Below are 24,730 nucleotides of genomic sequence, written 5' to 3'. Positions count from 1 at the left end.
TTGTACATCAAAAATAATAAATGAGGTCTCTCAGAAGATGTTATTTCAAAGAGAAGCTTGGGTGCATACAAAGTGTAAAGAAAATATTCATCATATGAACAGATGATATCATACATCTTCAGTTAACACAAAACAATAGACAAAATAATATAAACCCCTATGCTTCTTGTAATATGCAAAACCTTAGTCATGTCTTTAGGTAAACTGGGGGGAAGAGGGTAGTAGCTTGATTAAAAGTCTCCACTGCTGGCAGTCAGTGGACAAGAGAAAAGAATTAAATAAATTTAGCCACATGAGTGACACAAATGGGTGCTTTGTGCCTGTTTCCTGAGCCTCTGTTCCTTCCTGCAGACACCCTTGGATATTTGATAATCACTAGTACCCAGTCAGGTTTTCCTTTCTCCATGTGTGCTGACCTACTAACTTTTTTTGAGGAAATGGGAAACAACTTTCCCAATGTTTACAAACTGGCTTCTTAACTATAATCTTTCTCTCACCAATGCACTGTGATGTTTTTAATGTGTCAAAAATATAATTGGTACCTTGTGCAGATGAAATTAGTACCTTGTGCAATTTCAAAGACTTCATAGTACTTGATGACAATGCTGAATTCTTAACTCACTTTGTCTAACCACTAAGCAGATCCCTTGTAACATTCCTTTCACCAACTACCTACATAATTTATGGTAATTATTTCATTTCCTTCAGGCCACCTTACATCTGTGTAGAAGTTTAAACATCAGTTAAGTCATAGTCTCAAGAGATGTAGACACTAAAGGAACAATATTTTTCATAAAGCAGAATTCTCTGGAGTGTTGAATAAGTATGGTGAGACAGAGCCACACAAAAAAACCACCAGCTCTATTCATGCCTACTGGATGTATGAGAAGAGGAATTAACCCATTTCTCTTGAAGAGGGCACCTCCTTGCCATTTAGGACTGGTTTCCTTGCACTGTGGAATGAAGTTAGGGAGATTTTGGATGTGGCTAAGCTGCTAATTCCTCAAAGAAACAAGAGAGGTGTGTACACTTTAATTCATTTGTGACACCACTGATACGAGGCTAGTCATAAACACATCATTTGCTCTACAAAATCTTCCAAGCAGTCATTCAATAGAAATTTGATTTATGAAGGTCTGCTATTAATTTAAGTAGCACAGGACATCACCTTTTCTCTTCAATATGGCATGATATAAATGAAAAAATGTGTTGTTGCATAAATTTTTAAAAAAGTATATTCTTCTTGTTACAGATAAGATTCTGTTTTTCTATAAGCTCCTTGCCTGGGCTGGTCTCCTTATTCACACTTAGGGCTTCATGCTGTGGCTAAGGATAGAGCAGGGAATGAGCTGGGATGACTTTGGAGACAACAGAATTACGAGCGCAGATATTCCAATCTAGGAGAATCACTCAGTCCACAGGATCTTCTTTCCCTGCTTTATTTCACTTTCCTCTTTATAGAAATAGTTTCATGTGATGTAAAATGAAATCAGTAAATTGAAAATCAGCTGGTTTTCACAAACCACGATATCACATTTCCTGTCCCCTGAAATCTTGCAATACTTACTGTAATTACATGATGCCACCCAAGAAATCAAGGTTTTATTTAAATTTCTTTATAAGATGAAGATTTTTAATTAAATACTTGGTTTATGGCCCTAGTGCTTGGAAACACAACTTAGCTGGGATTTTTACTAAGTTGATTTTTTGGGAAGAAAATCAAAACAAACCTGGTGATTTTTCTTCATTATTTTGCTGCACGTAACATTTTATAGAAGGCAAGATGGCTTTTCTATCACATATATTTATGTGAACTATATTTAATTATGCATTAATGTTCAAAAATATGTTTATTTAAGTCAAAGGAGGATGTTTTCAACATTAAAAACAGTAATTAAACAGTATTATTATTAACAGTAACATTAAAAACAAACTTACCTTGAAGTGAAGACTCTCCTTTATGATGATTTTCCGAAGTCTGATGATGGAATCAGATTCTTCTGTAGCATTGACAAAGTGGTAATCCTGGATTGCTGGGAAGCCTCGCTTGTTCAACAGCTCTCTAGTAATTTTACTCATGCAGGCCTTACGTTGCATTTCATCAGAAACATCCAAATGAGTGCCAACAAGAATGACAGGGGATGTTGAAGCTCGAGCCTGTTAGTGAGATCCATACTGTTGACTAACTCCATAGTGAATGTTGATTTTAGTGTTTTATATTCACATAAAATGTGAGCAACATTCAGGGAACTGTCTATTTCAAAACAGAAATATTAAAAATTCAGCTTTTTCTACAAGGAAGGAGTGTATATCTGGATTTCATTCTTTGCAAGTTAAGGCTATTGGCAGTAAAATAGAGGGACATTATTCATTAAGAACATCCAACAAAATGACACAGCCAACAGAAATGATACTTTGCTAGCCATCACTGGAACAGGGCAGCAGTGAAACATCAGCAAGTACTGCATAGCAAAGGAGAACAAATCAGAAGTGATTTTCATTAGCACTAAACTGATTGCAAGGCTGTGTCCTGTACCACTGCCCAAGGTGAAAAGAGGGAAAAGACAAGTTCATTAACAGGGTCAGTAAACAAACTCTTTATGTGAGTGTATTGCCCAGTCATGGCTAATCATCCTACCAAAAGAAAAGATGAGTAATCCTACCAAAAGAAAAGACAATTCACTCATCATGGAATGGATCCATAAATGGAGATAAACACTTAGAAAAAATGACAAATATATAGGCAGATTCTCAGGTCAATTCCCTACCATAGTTCTGGAATCATTCTTACTAGTAATAGGATACTAAGCATACACTTAATAGCATGATTTCAAACCTGTATCTAGACAGTTTTAAATTAGTCTAATTGTGATTTCCCCAAAATTCATACTGGTGTAAAAGCAAACACATTATTTAACTCATTATTTCTTTAATACTACTCGTTTCTTATTTCTATCAGCAAATTCAAAATATTGGCAGAATATACAAACTATTCTTTTGCACATCACTTTATACAATATAAAGTCCAAAATTGTGCTGATCATGTCTTTTTATGTCTAAAAATACTTTCATATCCAATACATGATGTATTTCATCTCTTGTTTAATATTACTATTCTTACTTTCTGAAGAATTTTTTTTCTTCTTCCCCTATATAAATATTTGTGGTTAATTTGCTATTCACCTACATCTCCCTGGAAAGGAGAATTCCATTCTGTATGTCTTACCTTGATGTTAAAAAGCCATGGCTTCATAGCATCCACCTCTGCTTGTCCTTTGCTGAGATCATAAACAGCAAGATATAAAGCCCTCTGGGTCATGAAATGAGGATGGGTACTGTAGAACTCTTCCTGTCCTAATGATTAAAATTTTCCATTGTTTAGTACTTCCTTGTCTCAGCATCTTCAGATCACAAAAAGACAGAAGAACACGTCCCCAGAACACGAGTTCATGAATGAAAGTAATGTTTGCAGAAATGTACATAAATTGACAGGAAACCATAGTAACTACAAATTTTAGGAAGGCACTCTGTAGTAACTCATCAACTGAAGTGTAATGTTAAAATACATACACTGGTTTTATGTCAAGTGTAAGATTTAACTGGATGAACATGGTGCCTGCATAGACAACTTAAAAGGTTGTGATTCTTTTAAAACTCCATTACTGAATATCTTCCTCACTCTTTCTTTTTCTTCTACCTTCTTCCTTTCCTTTCTCCTATTCCTCCAGCAACTTCAAAATAAATTCACGTAATTAAGCACTCAAAATTACAACTAAAGCTGGACATCCAGCTTGAATGGCACTGGTCTGTGATTAAGCATTGTGATAGACTGTATTTAAATGATGATACACCTCTGTTTAAAAATAACTTTCCTATAGCCTCAAATAGCCCTGGACTTTAGAAGCGCTTCTGTAGTCCCTCAAACTTAGAAAGTTTTCCAGAAATACAAGGTTCAAAGACTCATCCTAAGTGCTTTGTTGTCTGTGACCTTACAAACCTGTGATACCACGAAGCCTAGAGAGACACGGACAAAAGGGAGAAACAAAGTAGAATGAAAGATTTTTCTGGTTTGAAAACAAGCAGTTTCTTACTGTTCTGAAACGCTTATTCAGAAGGATTATACTTGAAATGAGTCGTCAAACCACATTTGGTGATAAGAAGTTCCTGAGGCTTTGTATTAAATTTGAGGGATTAAGGGGTAATTTACAGAATTCACTTAAGTGGTCATTGGACTTTTGGTGTATGCTTGTGATTCTACTGTCCCCAGTCTGAATTACCACAGGCTGACTCTAAGAATAAGCAATGCATTAAAATGTTAGAAAAGACAATAGTAAAGGAATATAAACTCAGGAAATACCTCCAAAGTCCCACACATTTAAGATAAGCTCCTTCTTCATTTTGCCTTTCCCTTGAATGATCCAGTCTTTCACATCAATGCCTACTGTAGCTTTTGGAGAGCCCAATTCTGTTCGCTTGCTTTTCATTAGTTGTTGTAGCAGGGTAGTTTTCCCACTGCCAGTGTTTCCAACAATCATGAGCTTCATTCTGTTATAAGGCACAGCCTTCTTCAGTCGTTGTTGAAGAAATCTGGTAGAAAAAAAGTTTGCAAAATTCATAGAAGCGTGTAACAGAGAAAAAGACCAACAGAACTCAAGACCAAAGAAAAATCTAGATCCATACCATTTTCTCCAAATTTTCAGTATCTGTTTGATATTACTGTTCTTTTAACTGTCTACTCTAATTTTTCATTTGAAAGCTAAAATTTAATTCATTCTTTTTTTGTTTTGTAATTATCCCAAAATTTGTTTTCTCCAGTGCACTGCACAGAGCACTGCACTACACAATAAGAGTATTACAAATAATTGGTAAGCAACATTTATTGCACAGTTTATAGAAACATCAAATGCAAGAGCATCAAATTCAAGCATCAATTCAAGACCACTATTCAAGTGGTCTAAACCACTCCAATCTATTTTGTCTCTGTTTGTTGATATCATAACCTTCCACAGAACAGCATGCTGGATTTCATTTGACAATGCAGAATGTCTTTTCAAAACAGCATGTTATTTTCTCAATGCTTGCTGCAAATCCCAAGAAAACAAACCAGGAATATTCAAGAATGATAAGGCAACAAACCTGATAATGTCTCTGGCTTTGCATCCTACATGCTTGAAGTCTAAATTAAGATGGAGTCCTTCCAAAGGAAGATCCCAGACTTTGGATAGTCTTCCCATTTCATCAGGAAAGAATCTCAAATCAGGATTATGACTTACATCCAGAGAAGTCAGGTTCTCTAGGAAGCCAATCTGAGGAGGAATCTAAACAAAAGAACATTTAATGGGCAATTAAATGTTTTTTTAAAATGAGGACCATGAATGCATTAATTATCTAACAGAACTAGGTATTATTTTTACTGCTGTAGTTCATTTTTTTAAATTAACAGGCCTAATATTCCACAGTAAGAGAGAAAAGATCTTATAAATAATTCAGTATACAAACTGATTATATGACACATTCCAGGCAGAAAAGCCGAATAGAATTCAGAGATTTTTCCTTCACAGAGTACTATCTGCCCTTACATACAATTTCATTCATGGTATTACCTCTCAATGGTATGAGTAGTGACATGAAAATCAAATGAACATTGAAAAATTGCATTCAACTGAAAAGCAATTAAATTTTCTTTAGATAGAATCTTACACTTTACCTCCTTCAACTTGTTGTGGGAGAGGTGTAGCTTTTCTAGCCTAGACCATGCACATGCCTTTTCACTCAAGTCCAAGACACCTATTTGATTATGATTAAATAGCAGCTCTCTTAAATTTAGCGATTTCCAGTGCATCGGTCCAGGCAGGCTTACGATCCTGTTTTGGCTTAGATCTACTGATCGCAAACTAAAAACATGAAAATAAAAGAGAGAAGTTAGCAAATGCAAAAATAAACCCCAGATTAGCTGGAACCAAAGCTGTATTAATTTTTAATAAACAAGTGGATTAGCTGTTGGAAGAGATGATTTTTTATGATTGAAATCCAAATACAAGTGATGTGTTTGTGAATACATGCATGTGCAGAAATGACATAGTTCACCTACACCTATTGCACAAAAATGCTGCTTATGTTACTAGGAAAAATAAAGCATACAAAAATGCACACAACACCTTCTGCATTGTCTAAGCTGGGAGATATCGAACCTGAAAACTGCATTTTTTTTTCAACGCATCCATTAAATCTGCTGCTGTGAATGTTAGCATGCTGAAATTGTACAGTATCATGGTAATTTCATTAATATAAATTCCCAGTTCTGTGGATCTGCTCTCTCTGTGATGCCATCAGCACTCACATCTCCCCACACCTATTGCATCACCCCTTCCAAGCACTCCCTCCACAATCTCATTCTAGAGATCTGTTTAGGTCAGCAATTTCTATTAAAAAAGCAGAAGTCCAATTTTCACATAAGTAATGCTCTGAAGGTATAGCAAAATAAATGTCACATGCATCTTCATGACAACTCCTTCTAGAGGAAGTGTTTTCTTTGAGAATGAGTATCTCATGTTATTTGGGAAGTGAAAAACTAATCTCAGGAGTCTCGTGCAAAAGCCTGCAGAACTCAGAAAGGAAAAATGGCTGATATCTTTTTATTGTTGGTTCCAATGAGATATGAGATTAATTCTACTATTCTCAGCAAGAATTGTCAGCTTCAGCTGTCAATGAATATATTTTCAACAACAGTGATTTGAATCTGAGGAACAGAATTTTTCAGAATCATGAACAAAATGTGGCTAATTTGAAGTTCTGGCTTTAACCAGTGAGGATTCCCTGAAAATCAGTAAAATATGCAGAATTTCCTGCTTAACAACAATTTTCTCATCAGATTTTCCTTATCGAGAACTTGACATTAACATCAATGAATAAAAGAGTAACTTACTGTGGCAGAAGAAGGATTGCTTCTGGAACATTAATAAAACAGTTCTGGGATAATTTTAAACTTGTTATGCTGGATGACAAGTCAGGTAGTTTTTCTAGAGCAGAAAAAGAGGTTAATCCTATGATGTTTAAGAATTACTTAAATTATTATAAAATTATTTTTAAAACTGGAGTTTAGACAGACTAAAAGCTCAGTTTATAATTTTCATACAAAGGTATTACCTACCAAAGGCAAAGTTCAAATCCTTTTTTTTTAAAGCTTACTAAAAACTGAACTCTCCAAATTATTTAATATATTGGCCTTTAACAAATTATACATTGTTATCCTTCATCTCCTAGTGGCATTAAACACCAAAATAATCTTACTTACACCTTACTGTACTGCAAGTATACAAAAGATTCCCATGTGACCTAGGATTTGTTGGGTCTTATTCACCCATACATTGTTATTCATTCTTATAAAAATGGGTCTAATGGTTCAGCTGTGTTTAATGCAATTCTAAGAGTTACTTTCTGAAATAAAGGGACAAAAATTTTCTAATGGAAGATTTCATGTCTTGAAGAAAGAATAAATTTTAACAGTAACTTATGAACTCTCACAATATAATTGAAAATCTAATTAGTATATTTTTTTAAATTGCATAAATAAAGTGATTTTGACACCTTTGCAAAAAATATGCTAAGCCACTGACATTGTGGATGGATTCAATTCAGTTCCTTAACACTGGGTTCTAGTGAAGGGGATCTGTCCTGTGCTACCTGAGCCATCTGCACAAGGTTTAAAGATAAAACACAGGAGCTAATGGAAAATCCAGATTTTTTTTTGGACCAGAAGCTGTAAACCCAGAGGGAGGATTCAGGGCATCTCAAATGACACCTGCATGCAGGCAGCTGAACCAAATATTTTCTCTTGTTCTGAAGATAATGCTGGATATAGTGTGGTAAATATTTAATCATAGCATCATTTAGGTTTAAAAGAACTTTTAAGACAATTGTGCCCAACCATTAACCCTGTACTGCCAAGTCCACCAATAAAGGTCTAAAGGCCACATTCATTTATCTTCTAAAAACCTCCAGAGATGGTGACTCAACCACTTCTCTGTGCAACCTATTCCAGTGCTTCTTTCAGTGAAGAAATTTTCCCTCATACCCGATCTAACTTCCCCAGGCACAACTTGAGGCCATTTTCTCTTGTGCTATTGCCTGTTCCTTGGGAGAACAGACTGACCCCCACCTGGCTGCAGCCCCCTTTCAGGCAGTTGTAGAGACTGATAAGGCTCCTCCTGATGCTCCCCATCAGACCTGTGCTCCAGACCCTTCACAAGCTCCTCTGCCCTTCTTTGGATCCACTGGAGCACCTCAACATCTTTCTTGAAGTGAGAGGCCCAAAATTGAACACAGGATTTGAGGTGCAGCCTCACCACTGCTGAGTACAGGGGGACAATCACTGCCCTGGTCCTGCTGGACACACTATTGCTGGTACAAGCCAGGATGCTTCTATGTATTACAGTACAGTATTAAACCTGTATTAGTACTAGATTTGCTAAATCTGAATGATTTTCTCTTCCTTGAGCCCTCCTCAACAGTGTCTACAATCTCAAGTACACTCAATCATTTTTACAGCATGCACTCCAAATGTAGAAACAAGATGAGCTGGCTGAGTCAGATCAAATCACTGGAACCATACTCTGTGCTTCAGTGATCAAAAGCTGATGCTTGGGAAACTGTATAAACAAGGACAAGTACATGTGGTATTACTCTTTTCTGTTCTCCCAAGATTCCAAATGTTGGTGGCAGAGGAATTTTCACCTTTCTAGAAGGTGAATCCTACTTTCACAGATACTTACCAAGAACATTCATCCTGGCATTGAACTGCTCCAGTTTTGTACAGCCCATGAAGACATTCTCAGCAAGGGATGAAATACTGTTCTTACTAATGTTTAAAATTTTCAGGTCTTTCAAGCACAGGGGTGAACATAAGCATGAAATTTTGTTTCTGTGGTAACAAGAAAAAAGACAACGCATGTTTTATTTAGAATCTATCAGGTGAATGGTGAAAGTAGTGCTGATCTGACAAAGTCATTCTTACACCACTAATACAAAAAGGAAGCTTTATCTACAAAAACTGACCAGTCAGCAAAAACACTAGTACATATGGCAACATGGAATAACATGACTGATATCATGTCAGTTTAATCAATTTGCAGACCAAGTGTCAAAAGATGTCGCAATGTTTAATTTTCTGATTACATACTGGAGCTCAATCCCACACAAAGAGTTGCATTTGTGAGGGGTTCTGTGTACTAAAAATATGTGTTTGCAATATCATAATTACAGAATTACTGACAACTTAAACATTTTTTAAAGGATTCTTGTATGGAATGCAACTTGAGATGAGTATATAATTTTACACAATGTATTCTGGGGAGAAGAACACTTGAAAGAAGAAGAGAAAGATCCCCAAAATACAGAGATAAAAAATACATCCACTGTTTTGCCAGGGTAGTATTACTAACAAATTTCACCATCTTATCTAGCATGAAGTGTAGGAAATGACTGAGACAGTCTCTGCAGTTTACAAAGCTATCATCAATTACATTCTTAATTCCCCACAGGTACAAATTACTTCACTAAGAAATACAATAATAAGTGCTGGCAAACAAAAAATCTACTTGTTTTATCTGTTTCTGTCATTTAAAATACATCCATACCAATACCTAAAATTACATTACTACTACTTCCAGGGAAGCTTTTATGCATATGAAATACAGTGGAAACTTTATTGTGTATCAATATGTCAGGCTACACAGCCCTGTGGATTAATAGTACGGTAGCAGAAAGGAAGTGAACTACAGCATGCCTGGTATGTTAATGGAATAGAAATGCTATTAGATTCTATCATGGTCCAAAGTCATTCTCATGTCTTGTACTCTGCAATCCAACTACAAAAACGGCAGCAATTTACACATTTGGAAGACAATGTCAGTGTTTCAATCCTTTGTGTGCTTTCAGAGTGACCATTCTGCATGACAAATCTGTTCTTTCCCATTATGTTTGTTATTTACTCATGCTACTCACCCTTCCAGCAAGAGCTGTTCAAGATTTTCAGCAACACTTGTAAGAAATTCAGGAGTGCACACCAGCTGATTGTATGAAAGGTTAAGTTGCTTCAGAGTTGGACATCTGAGGCACGGATCCAAAGCAAAGGAAGGCCCAATGTCATTTCGTGAGATATCAAGAGTTGCAATACAATTCATTTTCAGTAAGTAAGTTGGGAAAGAAGTAAATCGGTTACTGTGCAAATCCAAGTAAGTCAAGCATTTCAAGTTCTGAAAGAAAAGGATAATTTGATTGTAAAAAATTTAAAAGAAAGTATGAATTTATATGTTTGTAATTGAGCTATATTTTATACTAATTATTAATTTATTTATATTTATCTCACATGGAAAAGTAGCAAAAAAGAGCCATCATACTAATGTGACCTATAATATTTCTATGAAAAAATAAAGTATACGGCATTATTCAAAAACAATGAGCTCCATTTCATAAAATTTAAGATATTAATTGATATTAATATCTTAAAAGATATTAAATTTACTGCAATTTTCTGTTCCATTGCCATTATTATGCTACTTAATCTCACACATCTTAAAGCAGTTCTCTGCAGTAAACGACTTAAAACAATCCCATGAAAACACTTATTTCTAATGAACATGAATCCACTGAATCAAAGTTGAGTAAATGTATGAGGCATGCCAAGATACACACTGATATTCTTGAGTAATATTGCTATGGATACATTATTACAACACATATGGATTACATTATTAGAGATCTACACTTCATTTTAACTTATTTTAATTGTGTTAAATAAAATTATGCAGAATTACTTCACACAGTTGTTCTGGAATGTTTGTAAGAGCATTTTGGTGGAGCTCCAGTTTCTCAAGGTGTTCCAGATGACTAGTTAAGCAGCTATTCTGGCTGATGGCATCAATGTTCTCCAGCTCATTTGATGAAAGATCTAGTGATTTAATATATTCTTTCTCTGAGATCAATGAAGAAAGACTGTCTGATGGTCTTAGATGTGATGACAATTTTGAGATGCCTTCTATTAAAAGAAAAATGTGAAAATACCATGATTTCATTTATCGCTTAGGTAAAATTACAATCATTTAACTTGGGATCTAAAGATGCAGAAGAGAGTGAATGTTTGGATATTGCTTAAGATCCAAATTCATGAAGAATTCAATTAAGACACAGAAATTTATAAGACAGGAAGGGGAAGAGGGGAATGTTTATGCACTGCACAACAGAAGGAGCTTTTGAAAGCTAGTAAGGGCACTCATGAAATTCCATTGCCTACATAAATTATTTCTGAGGGCACTCATGAAATTCCATTGCCTACATAAATCATTTGTGGAGCACAAGAAATAAAAAACCCTATATATGCATTATTTATACTTCACTATAGTATTTCCAAAATACATCTCCCCCTTAAACAAATATATAATCTGTATAAAATCTTTGCATGCTATGCTTGTGAAAGCTTTAAGGATGGAAAATCTGTTATATACCTTAAATGGTGTAGTTTACTTACTGGGGGATTCATCTGAGAGCAAGAATTTTCGTCTTTGTTTCATTAATGGTTCATAATCTGAGCCAGGTCCCTGCAAAATCCAAGAGAAAAAGCATTTAGGAACATATGCATGTTCTGAAATCATCCAAATTCAGTTAAACTCTTTTTATTGTGATTTCTTTTTATCAGAGCTTAAAGGGAGAACACAAAGAAACTAATCACTTGAATTCAAAATAACAGTAGGTCACATCTTTATCAAACATATTAATCCATGCAATATGAAAGAATGGCAGATTTAAAGTGCAATGGAAGTAGTGCATTTCTGGCAGCCTATAATGTCTTTCAGTAGGGTGCAGTAATAGGATGGAGCAGAACATTACAAAACTTGACTTTCTCTAGGAAAGCTAATCTCTCCAGTTTCCCTTTACAGTCAATGGAAAGAGACAAGCTCCTACCAAAGGAACCTGACTTGGATTCCACAAATTTGTCCTCTTATGTCTTCTTAGGGAAACAGTATCTCAATGGGAATCTCCACTGATCATTACTGAAGATCAGCTTCACAAAGGGGAAGTTAAGTCTTTGTGAATGAACCCATGATCCCCCTATTTCCATTTGAACACCGGACTGGAAATTTGAACACTTCAAAAGGATGGCTGTTTATTAGTAATTATCAGTTTTTGCTGACATAAACTCATCCACACAGTGCACCACAACAGACGGAAACATTGAACAGCAACAGGGAGACAAAGCCCATATGGTTATATGACTTTCCTTCCTCCTGGTTGTTAACAATTCTGGAGCAGACGACGTAGATGGACTTAAAAACCTGGAAGGAGAATGGATCTGACTTACCACAGAGTAGGAATGTCGCAGCAAAGTAGGAGAACTTCTCTGACATGCCATTTCCCTACAATATAAATCAGCAACTGCAATGGAATTGGACTTCTTTTTTGTAAAAAGTGAACCTTCACTTCCTTGAACACAGGAAAAGAAAGAGGTAAGAAAATGTATTTAAAGAGGAGGCTCAGAATTCAACTGTAATATAGATGCTGACATACAAGGAAAAGATGCATTTCAAAAGCATCAATACTGGCAGGATCTCACTAGTCAATTCTGTGTGCAATAGAATGTTGTCAGTGTGTTTTAGAGCAGAGGGGCCACCTGACATTCTTCAAGTAGGACCTGCGGGTGATTGCAGCACCTGCACTGATGATTTATGACACAAAATTTCCAATTTCATAAAATTTAAGATATTAATTGCCTGCAGTTTTCTGTTCCATTGCCATTACTATGCTACTTAATCTCACACATCGTAAAGCAGTTCTCTGCAGTAAATGATTTAAAACAATCCCACAAAAACATTTTTATTTCTAATGAACATGAATCCACTGAATGAAAGTTGAGTAAATGTATGAGTAAATTTCTATTGGGTTGGGATTATTATGCATGTTTCACAGCACATCTTTCTGCTACTTCAGTATAAATGAATTTTTAAAATGGAAAAGATAATATCAAATATTCAATTGATAAATTTGCACTCCCACATTTATTGAGACTGAAACATCGCATGCCACCCTGGATTTGGTGATTTAGGAGATTTGGTGTCATTATCTGGAGACATTTGATGGCCCTCTTCTCAAAGCTACTTTTTAAACTCCTAAAATCACTCCTGCATTTTTTTATCGTAACAAATTTTCCACATGGAAAAATGTAGAACAGACCTACAGAAATTAAAAGTGGTGCTGAATGATATAAGAAAAAGAACAAAGCAGAATCAAAAAGCTTCTTAGCATTCTTTCATTCCAAAATTCAAATTCTTCATCTGTGATGATTTTAAGTAACCAGCTGTTCTAAAACAAGAGCAACATTTAACAACAAAATAGATATATTAAAAATTAAGGCTACTTTAATTATTAAGTTGCTGGTACTATAGACAGAAATGCTGTCTTTCTATAAGTTAAAGGCATTCAAATGTCCTTGTGATGAAGAATGGTGTTGGGTTGAATATAAACCTGTCATTTACACTTTCTGATCAATTACTTATCTTTGGGGTAGGGCTTGTTTCACCTACTTTATTTGTTAATAACATAGTTCTTTATACCAGATCTGGTTGTACAAACTTTATTTACAGACTACCCAGGGAACAGAGGGGTTTCCAGATCACAGTACACCTCACCTCATGATGACATAAATTAGGCTTTGAAAGCTCTTGCTTTTTTGTCATAGACTCTAACAGCAGCTCAGAAGCAGCCAGAAAAAAGTCAAAACCTAAATTCAGTTTCAAGAATCTTACTCTTTCTCTCTACAAAAACCTGAATACATGACAAATTAATTTTAAATGTATAAATGGCTAAAATTCTTCAAGGTCTTAGTTTTGTAGATGAAGCATACTCACCACAAACTATTTTCTATTGTTACCCCAAACAAAATTTTAGATAGAAGACTTTTTCTTCATGGGAGGTGTTAAATCTCAAATGCAAATAAGTAACTGATTAATGGCTACAGTCTGGCCCTAGTGCATTAGATTGGGATTACAAAAAAACAAAAGAAAAACAATTACCTTCACTATCAATATCATCATTCAAAGGAAAAATACTTTCCACTAATGGGTCAGGTATGAAATTCCAATCATAGCTTCTATCCACGCCATCTTCAGACAAGTTTGGATCAGAGGAGGCTCTTGATCTATCCTCTGAAATGTTCTTCATCTGGAATTTGAGCACCATCCTTGCCAGTGCAGAACCTGCATCTGTATGTACAAGAAATGGAAAAGATAAAATAATCTCCAAAAAATCTAAGTAGCTTCAAAAAAAATAACAGAAACAACTTGATTTATTTTCAAGTTTTGTGAAACTTTCTACAGCAAGCTGAATGCTATGAAGAGATCCTCAACTGAAAGTCTTCACCTAAAATACATTCACAGTATCATCAAAAGATATTGACACATTTTGTACAGCAATTTCTATATATACTCACTCTGTTTTCTTGTTTGAGTAAGTTTATCTGGGAACAAAGGAATGAGCCAGGAAGGCTCTAATCTGCCAAAACCAAATCCTCCAAGACATATACTGCTGTTGGTGGCATCAAGGCTAAGCTTCTTCAAGAGCAAGCTGATGATGTGGCTATCTCCTCTCTTTATACTGATGGTCAAAGCACTCCGAACATCCTGCTCTCGAGCACCATTGGCTAGTAACAATTCCACCAATTTAGGATTATTTCCTTTCTCACAAACCTAATAGAGAAAAGCAATTAAAACAAACCAAGAATATAAAGCATTAAACAGCTCACACTGCATTAAGACACTTGTCTCAAATTCAGAGAGACTTTATTTTAAGGATTGTGTTTCTTTCTCAATTATGCAATTCCTTACTCCTTGGAGCATAAGGCATCTGAGTATCAATTCCCACTTTCATTAAGGCTTTGCACAAATGTATCAAATGCTTTAGATCTGCAACTGGAATTTTTGTCATAAGTGCACACAATTTTCAGGCAGAAATGAAAGGTAATTTATCTAGTTCAGTTATTGTATTAAGATTATTATTGCAACTCCACAATTGCTGGCTTTAACCACCTGAAAGAAGAGTGTAGCTAAGTAGAGATTGGACATGAGGACAGACAAGAGGACATGGCCTCAAGCTGCTCCAGGGTAGGTTCAGGTTGGACATCAGGAAGAATTTTTTCACTGACAGGGTGGTTAAGCATAAAAACCCTAAGCAGTGGAGTGTCCATCCCTGGAGGAGTCCAAGAAGCAAATGGACGTGGCATTTAGTGCCCTGGTTTAGTTGACAAAGTGGTGTTCAGCCAAAACTTGGACTTCACTATCACGAAGGTCTTTTCCAACCTTTATATTTCTCTGGTTCAGTCAGCTCCTCCCAGTCTCCAAGCCTGCATTGCTACACACACCAGGGTTGATTGTGAATATTAAAAATATTTTCGACAAATACTTTCAGTTATTTAATTATGTCCACTGTGATTTGCTAACACTGATTTGCCTACCTCACCCTCTATGAAAGGATGGTCAGTTCCAAACCCAGCTGTGCTTCATCACCCAGACAGTTCTACCACCAGAACTGAACACTTCCTAATTCCCTTCAAGCAGTATTGGGGTTCTCTCAGACTATTTAAAACTTTGACACTAAACCAAAATAAAGAAGTGCTTACGCATATCACTTAAAGAAAAAAAATTAAACTTAAAGGTGGCCACAGCTAGCAAGAAGCCCTTGTGGGCAAATGGGAGCAGCCTGTCTGTTCTCTGCATTCTGCCAAATAAATACGACAATGACAACAGAAAGGAACCCAAAAGCACACAAATTTTTAAGCAATAAAATTATATATATATATATTTCCATTAATTACCTGATAGATCAAAGAGTTTGTCTTTGTCTTCTTATTAATATCAGCTCCCAGCAGAAGTAAACATTCAGCCATAATACTATTGTACTCCATACACGCTTTTTCCAGCATAGTATTTTTTAAATCATCATTTTCAGCTATTTTAGCAAAACATTTACAACACAGGCTTTGAAACTGAATGGGAAGACAAACAATAAAAGTTAGGACAAAAAAAACACTAATCTTTTTTCTGTGGAACTGTCAGAGAAAGAAGATACCTGTTGATCTCGCTGGTCAGTGAAACACATAGACATCTGGTAGAAAATGACTGTGTCAAATGATTCATTTACCAGCAGCTTTGCAAAACAAGGTGACAAACCAAGAATTGCCAAGATTGCATGAAAACCCTAAGAACACAACGAGAAGATGGAAAGAAATGCAGTGTTAAAAAGTGTCACTTTAAAACAGGTCATGCAACAAAATCAAATTTCAACCACACAATTTGTGCTTTATTTTTTTTGTCTTACTTTTAAACATGCAATACTTTACAAACAGGAGAAGTCTGTATGCAGAAGGACTTCTGCAGAAATAGCCAGTACCTCTGTTTTTATAGCCGTAGTTTCATGCTTGTTTAGCTGACTCACTTAAAGAGATATTAATCAACATTTTGAAAAGTCAAAAATGCACCATAATTTCTGACTACGTCCTGCCTGGCAGTGACAAATGTACTTGTGATTTCCTGAAAATGTAAAGAGGAAATGATCCCCTTCTAAGGATATGGAATGAAGATACATCCCCTGTTCCAGTGTGTTGCTCTGTAATCTCTGAATTTGAAAAGAACTATTAGACTAAATGAAAAAATTAACAGATGTATCTAAGAACTAAGAAGAAATACAAAATTATCCCATGATTCTGCAAGTAAAGTTCACCTAGAAGGGTGAACTTGGCAAATTATGGACTCTTTGTCCAAACCCAACTGAAACTAAATCACTTTAAGTAACTTCCTAATTCCAGCACAGTATTTCTATTTCTCTCTACATTTGTTGCTAAGCTAAATGTGAAAAGGCTGAGGGGAAAATAGCAGCAAAGAAGGGAGGCTGTACTCGTGATATTTTCATTATCACCTGAAAGACAAACATAGAAACTCTCCCAGAAAGCTGATGTCACATGCAAAGTCTACTTCACTAGAAAAATGAAACTGGTAACAAACAGGGAAAACTTCTGAAGCAGAGAAAATAGAACTTTACACAAGGATTCAATGCATATTTACAGACAAAGAACTTTCCTTCCATATACAGATGTGGGTCCAAAGTCTGATAGTATTCCAGTAATATCTTTTCTTAAATACAGCATTCCTACACTAAGTTTATTCCTGGTCACAAGGCTGGGAACTTAGTTACCTTCTATGACTTCTCAAAGAAGGATAATCAGTACTCTAATGATGGTTATTTCATGAAATGGTTACAGATTGACATAACAATGGATCATGACTGAGAAATTCATTCTAGTTTTCAGATCTCAGAAGTTTTAGATAAACAACCTATGCTTACACATTCTGGATTGAATATATGCCTCCAAGAAAATCATCTCTACAACAAATATATCAGTTTAATTACAAAGGTTCATACTACTCTAGTAATTTCAATAAAATCATAATCAAGTAAGTAAAATGCAGAATTATACTTCAAATGTAACTATATTAAAATAGTTTTCAACAGCTTTGAGTTTTGTGTTCATCCTCATAGACAGAAGTGACACATACATGCATCTGGATTTCAGTGGCTTCTTTAAACCGTCGCAGAGTAGAAACCAGAACTGCAGCCAGAACATGCATACTTGCAATACACAAACTCTTCCTTGTAATCAAAGAGCGTAGAAGACTCAAACCCAAACACTGTATGTCTAGAAGAAAAATAAATATTATTCAGATGTCGATAATTCAGACATTCCGAGGGGAATAAACCCATGATTTATGGGTAGTCTTTCAGTAACATTCCAGAAAGTTACTTGCACAAGCTATTAAAGGGCTAGGCATAACCACACCGTGGGTGAATCTGAGGGCTGTGCTGCACTGCAGCCTTCTCCTGCCATGCAATCTACATCACATCCAGCACTAAAGAGAGCAACAGATTTGTAACAAACCCTCCTGCCATGCCATTCTCATTCTGCTGACTTTCCCTACTGTCCTGGGTTGTAGTTTAGGATGTATTCTATCACCTTCTTCAGTTAATGGCCCACCAATGCCTTGTGCATGACTCATAGATAGCTCCCTCAAGGAGTTATCTGTCTTTAATGGGCCATCAAGGACCTCCTGTATGACTCATCATCCCATTGGGAGATGCTCCGCCCAGGGGGAGGAGCCAAGCATTCTCACCTGGATATAAGCTGGGATTTGGGACAGTACAAGCAGCCCTCACCCATTGGATTCCCAGAGCTACCAGACCTTTCTACGAGAACACTGCTTCAGGAAGACCACCTCACCTGGACTGCTTCCATCACCCTGCTCAGGTTGTATTCTGACTCTGTCAGTGTTTTTTTCTTTTTGTATTGTTGCATTTATTTTGTTTTATTTTATTTCCTTCTCTTCTCATTAAATTGTATTTCTGACTTAGAGCCTCTCACTTGGTTTGTTTTCAAACCACAACACCTACCTTGTTCATCTGGATACATCTGCAGGGTGTGAAGCACAGTGTCAGTAGCTCCTTGCTGGGTTAAAATTTCTAGTGCACCACTGCACTCAGCTACAGAACCAAGTAGTTTTAATCCACACTTCTGAATGCTAGGATTTCCAATAAACTAATGGAGAAAGGAAGATACAATCACATCAAGATTGTTCTACTTACAATGGTAACAGAAGAGTTGCTTGTTCTTAAAGCTGCTCTGTAACAAGTGAACATTGTTCTTAAGTATGTGGAATTACAGCTGATAGGACAATAAAGAACAACAATCACAACTCCAAAAAGATTTTCTCATCCAACATCAGTTTCAGCTGCTCATAACTTCCCCAGTTTTCATCTTTGATTCTGAAAATATTCCCTTACTACTTTTCAGATGAAAAATTGAATTTTTCCCCTCAATTTCTCATTGGTAAGTTAAGATAATTTTTTCTAGGTCAAGCAGAGGGAGAAAGTGTACTTCCTTTGAGGTTAAAATGAAAAAATACATGGGGTTGGTTTTGTTTTGTTGGTGATTTTTTTTTTTGAGAACTGGAACAGGGGATAAACATGCTGGCAACTGAAAAAATACGAAAAGAAAATTATCTGAAGCAACATACCTATTACTACCCCTCACTTTTAGATGGAGGCCTAGATGAGGCCTAGATCTGAGAGTGTCACAACCATCACAAATGTGCAAAATTATTTCAGTGGAGTCATGCCCATCTTCCTCCTTATTCTGTCTCTAGTTTTTAATTAAATGTGGCCATTTCTAGCCCTTCTGGATGATATTTTACTACCCCAAACCACAAACCAGCTGCACTAGAAAATGCAGTCAGGATGATCATGAAATACTGAAGACCTTCTGAAGCAAAAATTATTTTACCTCCTTTGTTAGTTCTTATATCTGATATCTTTGGGTCAAGATGTCCTTTAGACACTAGAACTATTTCACAGATACGTTACTTGCTCTGACTTCTATATTAAATGTAAGAGAAATTAACGTCTCTTAATACATAAATTGTATTAACGTCTTAAGACATAAATTTCCTTGTCTGAATCAGTTTGGCAAGCTTAAAATTCCTGAGAAAGACTTCTGAAAAATTAGGAAATGCTACATTTTGACTGTGATCATGTGAACCTTGAAAACTTTGCAGGGACTGGATTCTTCTAAAGGCAATGAAGTAAAACATTTCTGATCACTAGGATTTCATTTGCTGTGCAAAGTTCCCAGTGTTTCCTTTGCATAGACTGAATCTGCTTCAGCCTTACATTTTTCAGCTTCTCCTTCAAGGCACTGTGATCATTCTATTTTACAGGGGCTGGAAAAAGTTGCACAGTGAAAAGAATAGTGACAACTGAGTTGTCCACTCAGTTCTTTGTGTGACTGAGGTTTAGGCATGAGGACACTTTTCATACATATACTAGTCTGTTTCAGGAAAAAAGAAATACCAAATTAACTGTGTCCTTGTAAAAAACCTAGCTTTTTTAAAAAACAAATATCCTTTGGAATTACTGTATAAAGAATCATCTAATACACTCCAGAAAAGAAAGTAAGAAAAAACCCTAAAAGTCTCATGAAAATTGGGACTTAAGATAAATTCTACCAAATCACCAGAAAAATTAACGCAGAACTAAAACTTACAGATGAGCCACTGTTTCAAGTGTAAAATAATGACCATTAGAAATAATAAAATCCATTAGAATAAAGTGTTAACTATACCCTGTTTAAAGCATTAAGCACCAATGAGTGAGTTCCCTCCAACAGGCACTGGCTTTTAATGACTTTTCCTGTAAGTACAAAAGCAGCATCTCCCATATCTCTGGAAGAACCATTCTGGTGTTCATTCTTTGTACCTGTAACAATGAAAAACAGCCTTCCTCAGAACAGCAGATTTCATATTCTCCCCACCATTAACCCAATAATATGATCTAACAATGAAATGAACACTGAGGTGACTCAGAGAGCATATTTCAGATCTCATGGTACTTTCAGAACACTGTATTGCAAAAACTGGAATCCCTCCAAATTTACATTGTAATGTGAGTACATTGTAATGTTTCAAAGGAAAATTTCACCACATATTTGCTCACTCTTACGTGCCAAAGAATCTGTTCTAAGGTACATTGCAATATGTTACGTTTTTGAGCTACAGAGTTTTCTGATACCTACTTCAGAATGCCTCTTCCTTCTAGTAAGGAGACACTCTAGAGAAGCTGTAAACTATTTGTTCTTGCTCACTTGGCAGCACATCATAGGACAAATTTTACACACAGATGACATTAAGTGGAATGTGAGCATATAAAAAAAAAAAAAAAAAAAAAAACAGAGAAAGGTCTTTCAGATTTACCAAGATTTACCATTCTTGTAGCTTTTGCTACTTGCAGTCAAGTGACACTACAGAAAGGACCCAGAGATTCTTTCAAAGTCACTTCAGCATTCATATTTATTGTGATTACTATTTTCCCATGAATTACTTTTTTATTCCCTAATTAACCTGCAAGTTTCAACATCCAGTTGGTGCTCTCTGTTTTAGAAGGGTGTCACTTCCAGGACACTGGCAATCAAAGTGCCTTGCCTCTATGTTAGAACACATGTATCAAGTCTAAATCTTGCTCTTCATTGAAAAAAGAGGAAAGTTATAGGATTAGAACTCAAATAATAGAAGGAAACTGAAAACCTGCAATCAGTCTGCATATTAACCAGGTTAGTATTTTCAGAGTTATTACTTTTGTAAATGTTCAGTGAAAACTGCTAAGAGATCCTTGCAAAAAGTTGTTTTGAAGAAAGAAATCAGTACCCCATGTCTGTACTCTTACACCCAATATCAGAGGTAAAAAGTAGGATATATAAGAGTAAACTGACAAAAAGTGTTAAAACTTTTCCAAAATTCTACTGAAGACATGAAACTAATAAAGAACATTTTTGCCCCCTCTGGATTGCTGATAAAGTTTTTTTTTTTTTTGAAAGGAATTTCTAAAATGGTGTCCTGGTTGAGGGTTTCTCCTTTTTGCAAGAAAGCAGTATATAACTGTGTATTTTATATCTCTAAATATAAATACCACTGTTGCATTTTTACGTTCCTTCCAAGAGATACAATCAAAACAATTGCATTTTGTGGTATACCAATGCTCATGTCATTATCATGGTTTGCTCTCACTTAAAGGGAATTCATGATGCAAACCACAATGACACTGATTGCTCCACACTCATTCCCTGAATTCCTTAGAAGTAATGGATCTAACGCTTCACCGATGAAATCAAGAGGAAATCGGCAGTGATAATTTTGGTCTATTACTTTCAATAACCCAAATATTTTCTCCCATCTTGTACGTTCCTAAAGACTTACAGCTGTTCTCTGCTATGTACAGAACTGCAATAACTTTTTGAAGTCCCATTAAAAGTTGTCTACTTAGATAAGAAAGACTAAAATCCAGCTATCTGATTCTATTCTCTGATTTGGTGTATACCTTTGGATAACTTACTGGGCATCATGAAGTGTAAAAGGACTCGAAGTGCTTCCAGTTGTACCGAGAGTGATTTTTCATGCTTCCTCATGGCTTTTACAACTTCTGATACTGCTACTGTCATTACATCCAGATGAGGGAAACTGAAAATAATTTTTATAAAATAAATTAAAAGAATGCATTTCTAAATCTTAATTTGTCCTTAATTAAAACCATGTGATAACGCTTTGGAACACCTGAATCATAAACCAAATCTGAAATATAAATTAAACTGTGGTACTTTCCTTCATCGTAGCAAATTATTTTCATGTCATGCCATTAATTCAGTCTATGTAAATAATTGCATCCTAGCCAACAAGAAAGTAGTACTAACAAAATATTATTTTAATAATCAAAGGTGATTTTGAGGGAAATTTCTTATCTCTTAATGGAAATCACTGTGTCTAACAGGAGGGGAGGCCACCCAGTCACTGTCTATTTGAATCTCACTGCTCAAGAACACAAAGGGAAGAACAAGCAGCTCCCTACACACACTCACTTGTGCTTCTGACTACAGGGCTTTAAGGGCTTACAAAATTCCATGTGTTCAACAGCCTGTGGTCAATTTTACTATCAGTCAACAATTTAAATGTAATCACTCATGGCACAGAATCTCAAAACCCTTCACCATGGAAGTGGACATGCATTTCCAATTTTATTACCTTCCTTCAAAAACATGATTCAGAATCCTGCAGGCACTTTCAACCACTTCAGGAGAATGTGGATGTTTCCTCATTATATCCAAAACATTCATATGTATGCCTTTTGCCAGAAGTGTCTTCCTAATATTTACTAAAACACAAAATAGCAAACATCCTGTAAGTAAATCTTTCTGTGTAGTTCTCAAAAACTACTTTTTCCCTCCTCTTTTTTTTTTTTTCAGTGTTTTTGCCTCACCAAACAGACATAATAGTATAAATTAAAATGGGTAACAATTTTTGAGCTGAAGCTGACTTCTGTTTACATAGCTTAATCAAACACATTATAATTTTTAACTGTCTAGTAAGTTTCTGCACATCTGCTATTTTTACTTAGGTAAAGTTCACATATGGGAAGAAGAATGTATAGCCTTATATTTTTAGAAATGTTTATTCTTAAACTTTTTCCTTCTAATTGCATTCTGTGATCATGTAGGAAAGCTAGAGCCTAAAACTTTAAAACACCTTCTAATTTCCAAAATTAAACTTCAAAAATGAACTTACATTTATTCATTCTATTTACTTTGTTAATTCATTTTTTTTGCAAATTCAAATATCCAAGCACGTGTTGTAGAGTTAACTGTAACTAATAAAAATTAGAACACTATAAAAATCACAGTAACTTCTACCAAATCTTGTTATTCCCAGTTCAGAACATCCATTTCAGATGGTTAGTTCAAGCAATACTGCATTATGTCAGAAGGTTTTACTAAGCTTATTTATGTCTATCATTTCTGCTGTAAGAACATTCATTCGGGGGGAAAAAAAAGAATAATAATTAAATAAAAAGAAGAAAAACTTGCTTTAGATTTCCAAAAGGAATCAGAAATCCACTTGTCAGTAACACGTTATGAAAGTTCCTGGTACATGACAATAGTATGCATACATTTATGAGCTCTATTTCTCAATATAGATACATATTGATCTCATAAATAATTATAAAACCTTTTCTGTGTTAGGTTTTATGTACTTGGATGGCTCAATAAACTGGTGATAAAACAATGCTTTCTCACCTAGAGAATGGTAATTAACTGCTAGGATTTTTCTTCCTATCTAGCCAGTGGTTTTCAATGTGCAGTCTGCAAACCACTTGAGGTCCATAACCATTTCAAAGGATTCTGTGAAAGTTATCTAATAAAAGCAGGCCAACTGTCAGTAGGCTTAAATACTCTACTCAGGGGTCCACATCTCCACTGAAAAAATTTGAGGGGGTCTGCAAATTGAAAAAAGTTAGGAAACCATGTTAGGGACACGATCAGGAGCAAAGCAATCTTGAAAAGTGTCATGCACAGGCCTAAGTTTCCAGACCATTTGATCCACTGAGGTCAACAGGACTGTCTTAAGCAAGAAAGTGGTATTTCTTGGGCTGTGTTCCTTATTCACGTGATATTTCAACAAATGCTGCTCTTGACGAAATTCAAACGTGATAAATATTTAAACAAGCATACAAAGAGAGCACACTTCTTTCATGTCTCCTGCTCCAAAAAGTAGAAGCAATTGCAACACATAAACTGGGGAAGAGTTCTTTATTTCCTCATATTTTTTGATTCTAGCCAAGAATAACTTTTTCAAAGCAAGGAAAAAACTTCCTGCTTATCACAACATAATATTCTAATCACAGGGAGTATTGTATTCATTCAACAGTACACTAAATTCTCTTTACTATTTTTGCAATAACTTTCTGCTGAATGAGAAAGAAAAGATAATTAAAGTTCCTTACCATTTTGTTGTGACAAGATTGCCAAGGTACTAGCAGCTGCCTGAAACACTTCTTTTGAAGAGGAGTGCATCAACATGGAGAGCATCACTGCTCTGTCTATTGGGAACCTTTCAGAGAGAAACAAAGCACTGCACATCGACTGTATTACAGCAGTTACTTCATAAATGCAATTCAGTTTCCTAAAAGGTATTGTGTAACATAATGAAAATTGCAGGTGATTGCTCTTTGTTTCTAATATGTTTCCAGAGCAACAGCTGACAGAAAACCCTTTGTAACCTATACAACTTTGTCTAGTCTGAGTCTCACTGAATTCCTT

At 35.6% G+C, this 24,730-nt stretch overlaps 1 protein-coding gene across 1 annotated transcript in view; it reads right to left on the bottom strand.

Moving 5' to 3' along the window:
* LRRK2 (leucine rich repeat kinase 2) overlaps nucleotides 1-24,730 on the bottom strand; it is a 62,956-nt gene that overhangs the window by 19,592 nt on the left and 18,634 nt on the right. Inside the window, exons 11-31 of the mRNA XM_066318628.1 lie at nucleotides 24,415-24,521; nucleotides 22,659-22,788; nucleotides 21,976-22,100; nucleotides 20,213-20,346; nucleotides 18,487-18,631; nucleotides 17,598-17,737; nucleotides 16,114-16,242; nucleotides 15,860-16,030; nucleotides 14,480-14,735; nucleotides 14,064-14,252; nucleotides 12,356-12,477; nucleotides 11,525-11,594; nucleotides 10,815-11,035; nucleotides 10,003-10,253; nucleotides 8,772-8,920; nucleotides 6,926-7,019; nucleotides 5,708-5,894; nucleotides 5,137-5,318; nucleotides 4,358-4,587; nucleotides 3,227-3,354; nucleotides 1,939-2,157 (exon numbers count right to left, since the gene is read on the bottom strand). Coding sequence (XP_066174725.1) covers nucleotides 1,939-2,157; nucleotides 3,227-3,354; nucleotides 4,358-4,587; nucleotides 5,137-5,318; nucleotides 5,708-5,894; nucleotides 6,926-7,019; nucleotides 8,772-8,920; nucleotides 10,003-10,253; nucleotides 10,815-11,035; nucleotides 11,525-11,594; nucleotides 12,356-12,477; nucleotides 14,064-14,252; nucleotides 14,480-14,735; nucleotides 15,860-16,030; nucleotides 16,114-16,242; nucleotides 17,598-17,737; nucleotides 18,487-18,631; nucleotides 20,213-20,346; nucleotides 21,976-22,100; nucleotides 22,659-22,788; nucleotides 24,415-24,521 — 3,379 coding nt within the window. The remainder of the gene's footprint in view (nucleotides 1-1,938; nucleotides 2,158-3,226; nucleotides 3,355-4,357; nucleotides 4,588-5,136; nucleotides 5,319-5,707; nucleotides 5,895-6,925; nucleotides 7,020-8,771; nucleotides 8,921-10,002; nucleotides 10,254-10,814; nucleotides 11,036-11,524; nucleotides 11,595-12,355; nucleotides 12,478-14,063; nucleotides 14,253-14,479; nucleotides 14,736-15,859; nucleotides 16,031-16,113; nucleotides 16,243-17,597; nucleotides 17,738-18,486; nucleotides 18,632-20,212; nucleotides 20,347-21,975; nucleotides 22,101-22,658; nucleotides 22,789-24,414; nucleotides 24,522-24,730) is intronic.

The sequence above is a fragment of the Sylvia atricapilla genome, chromosome 5 (assembly GCF_009819655.1).
Source record: "Sylvia atricapilla isolate bSylAtr1 chromosome 5, bSylAtr1.pri, whole genome shotgun sequence".
Taxonomy (NCBI): domain Eukaryota; kingdom Metazoa; phylum Chordata; class Aves; order Passeriformes; family Sylviidae; genus Sylvia; species Sylvia atricapilla.
This window is presented reverse-complemented; position numbering and strand designations above follow the sequence as displayed.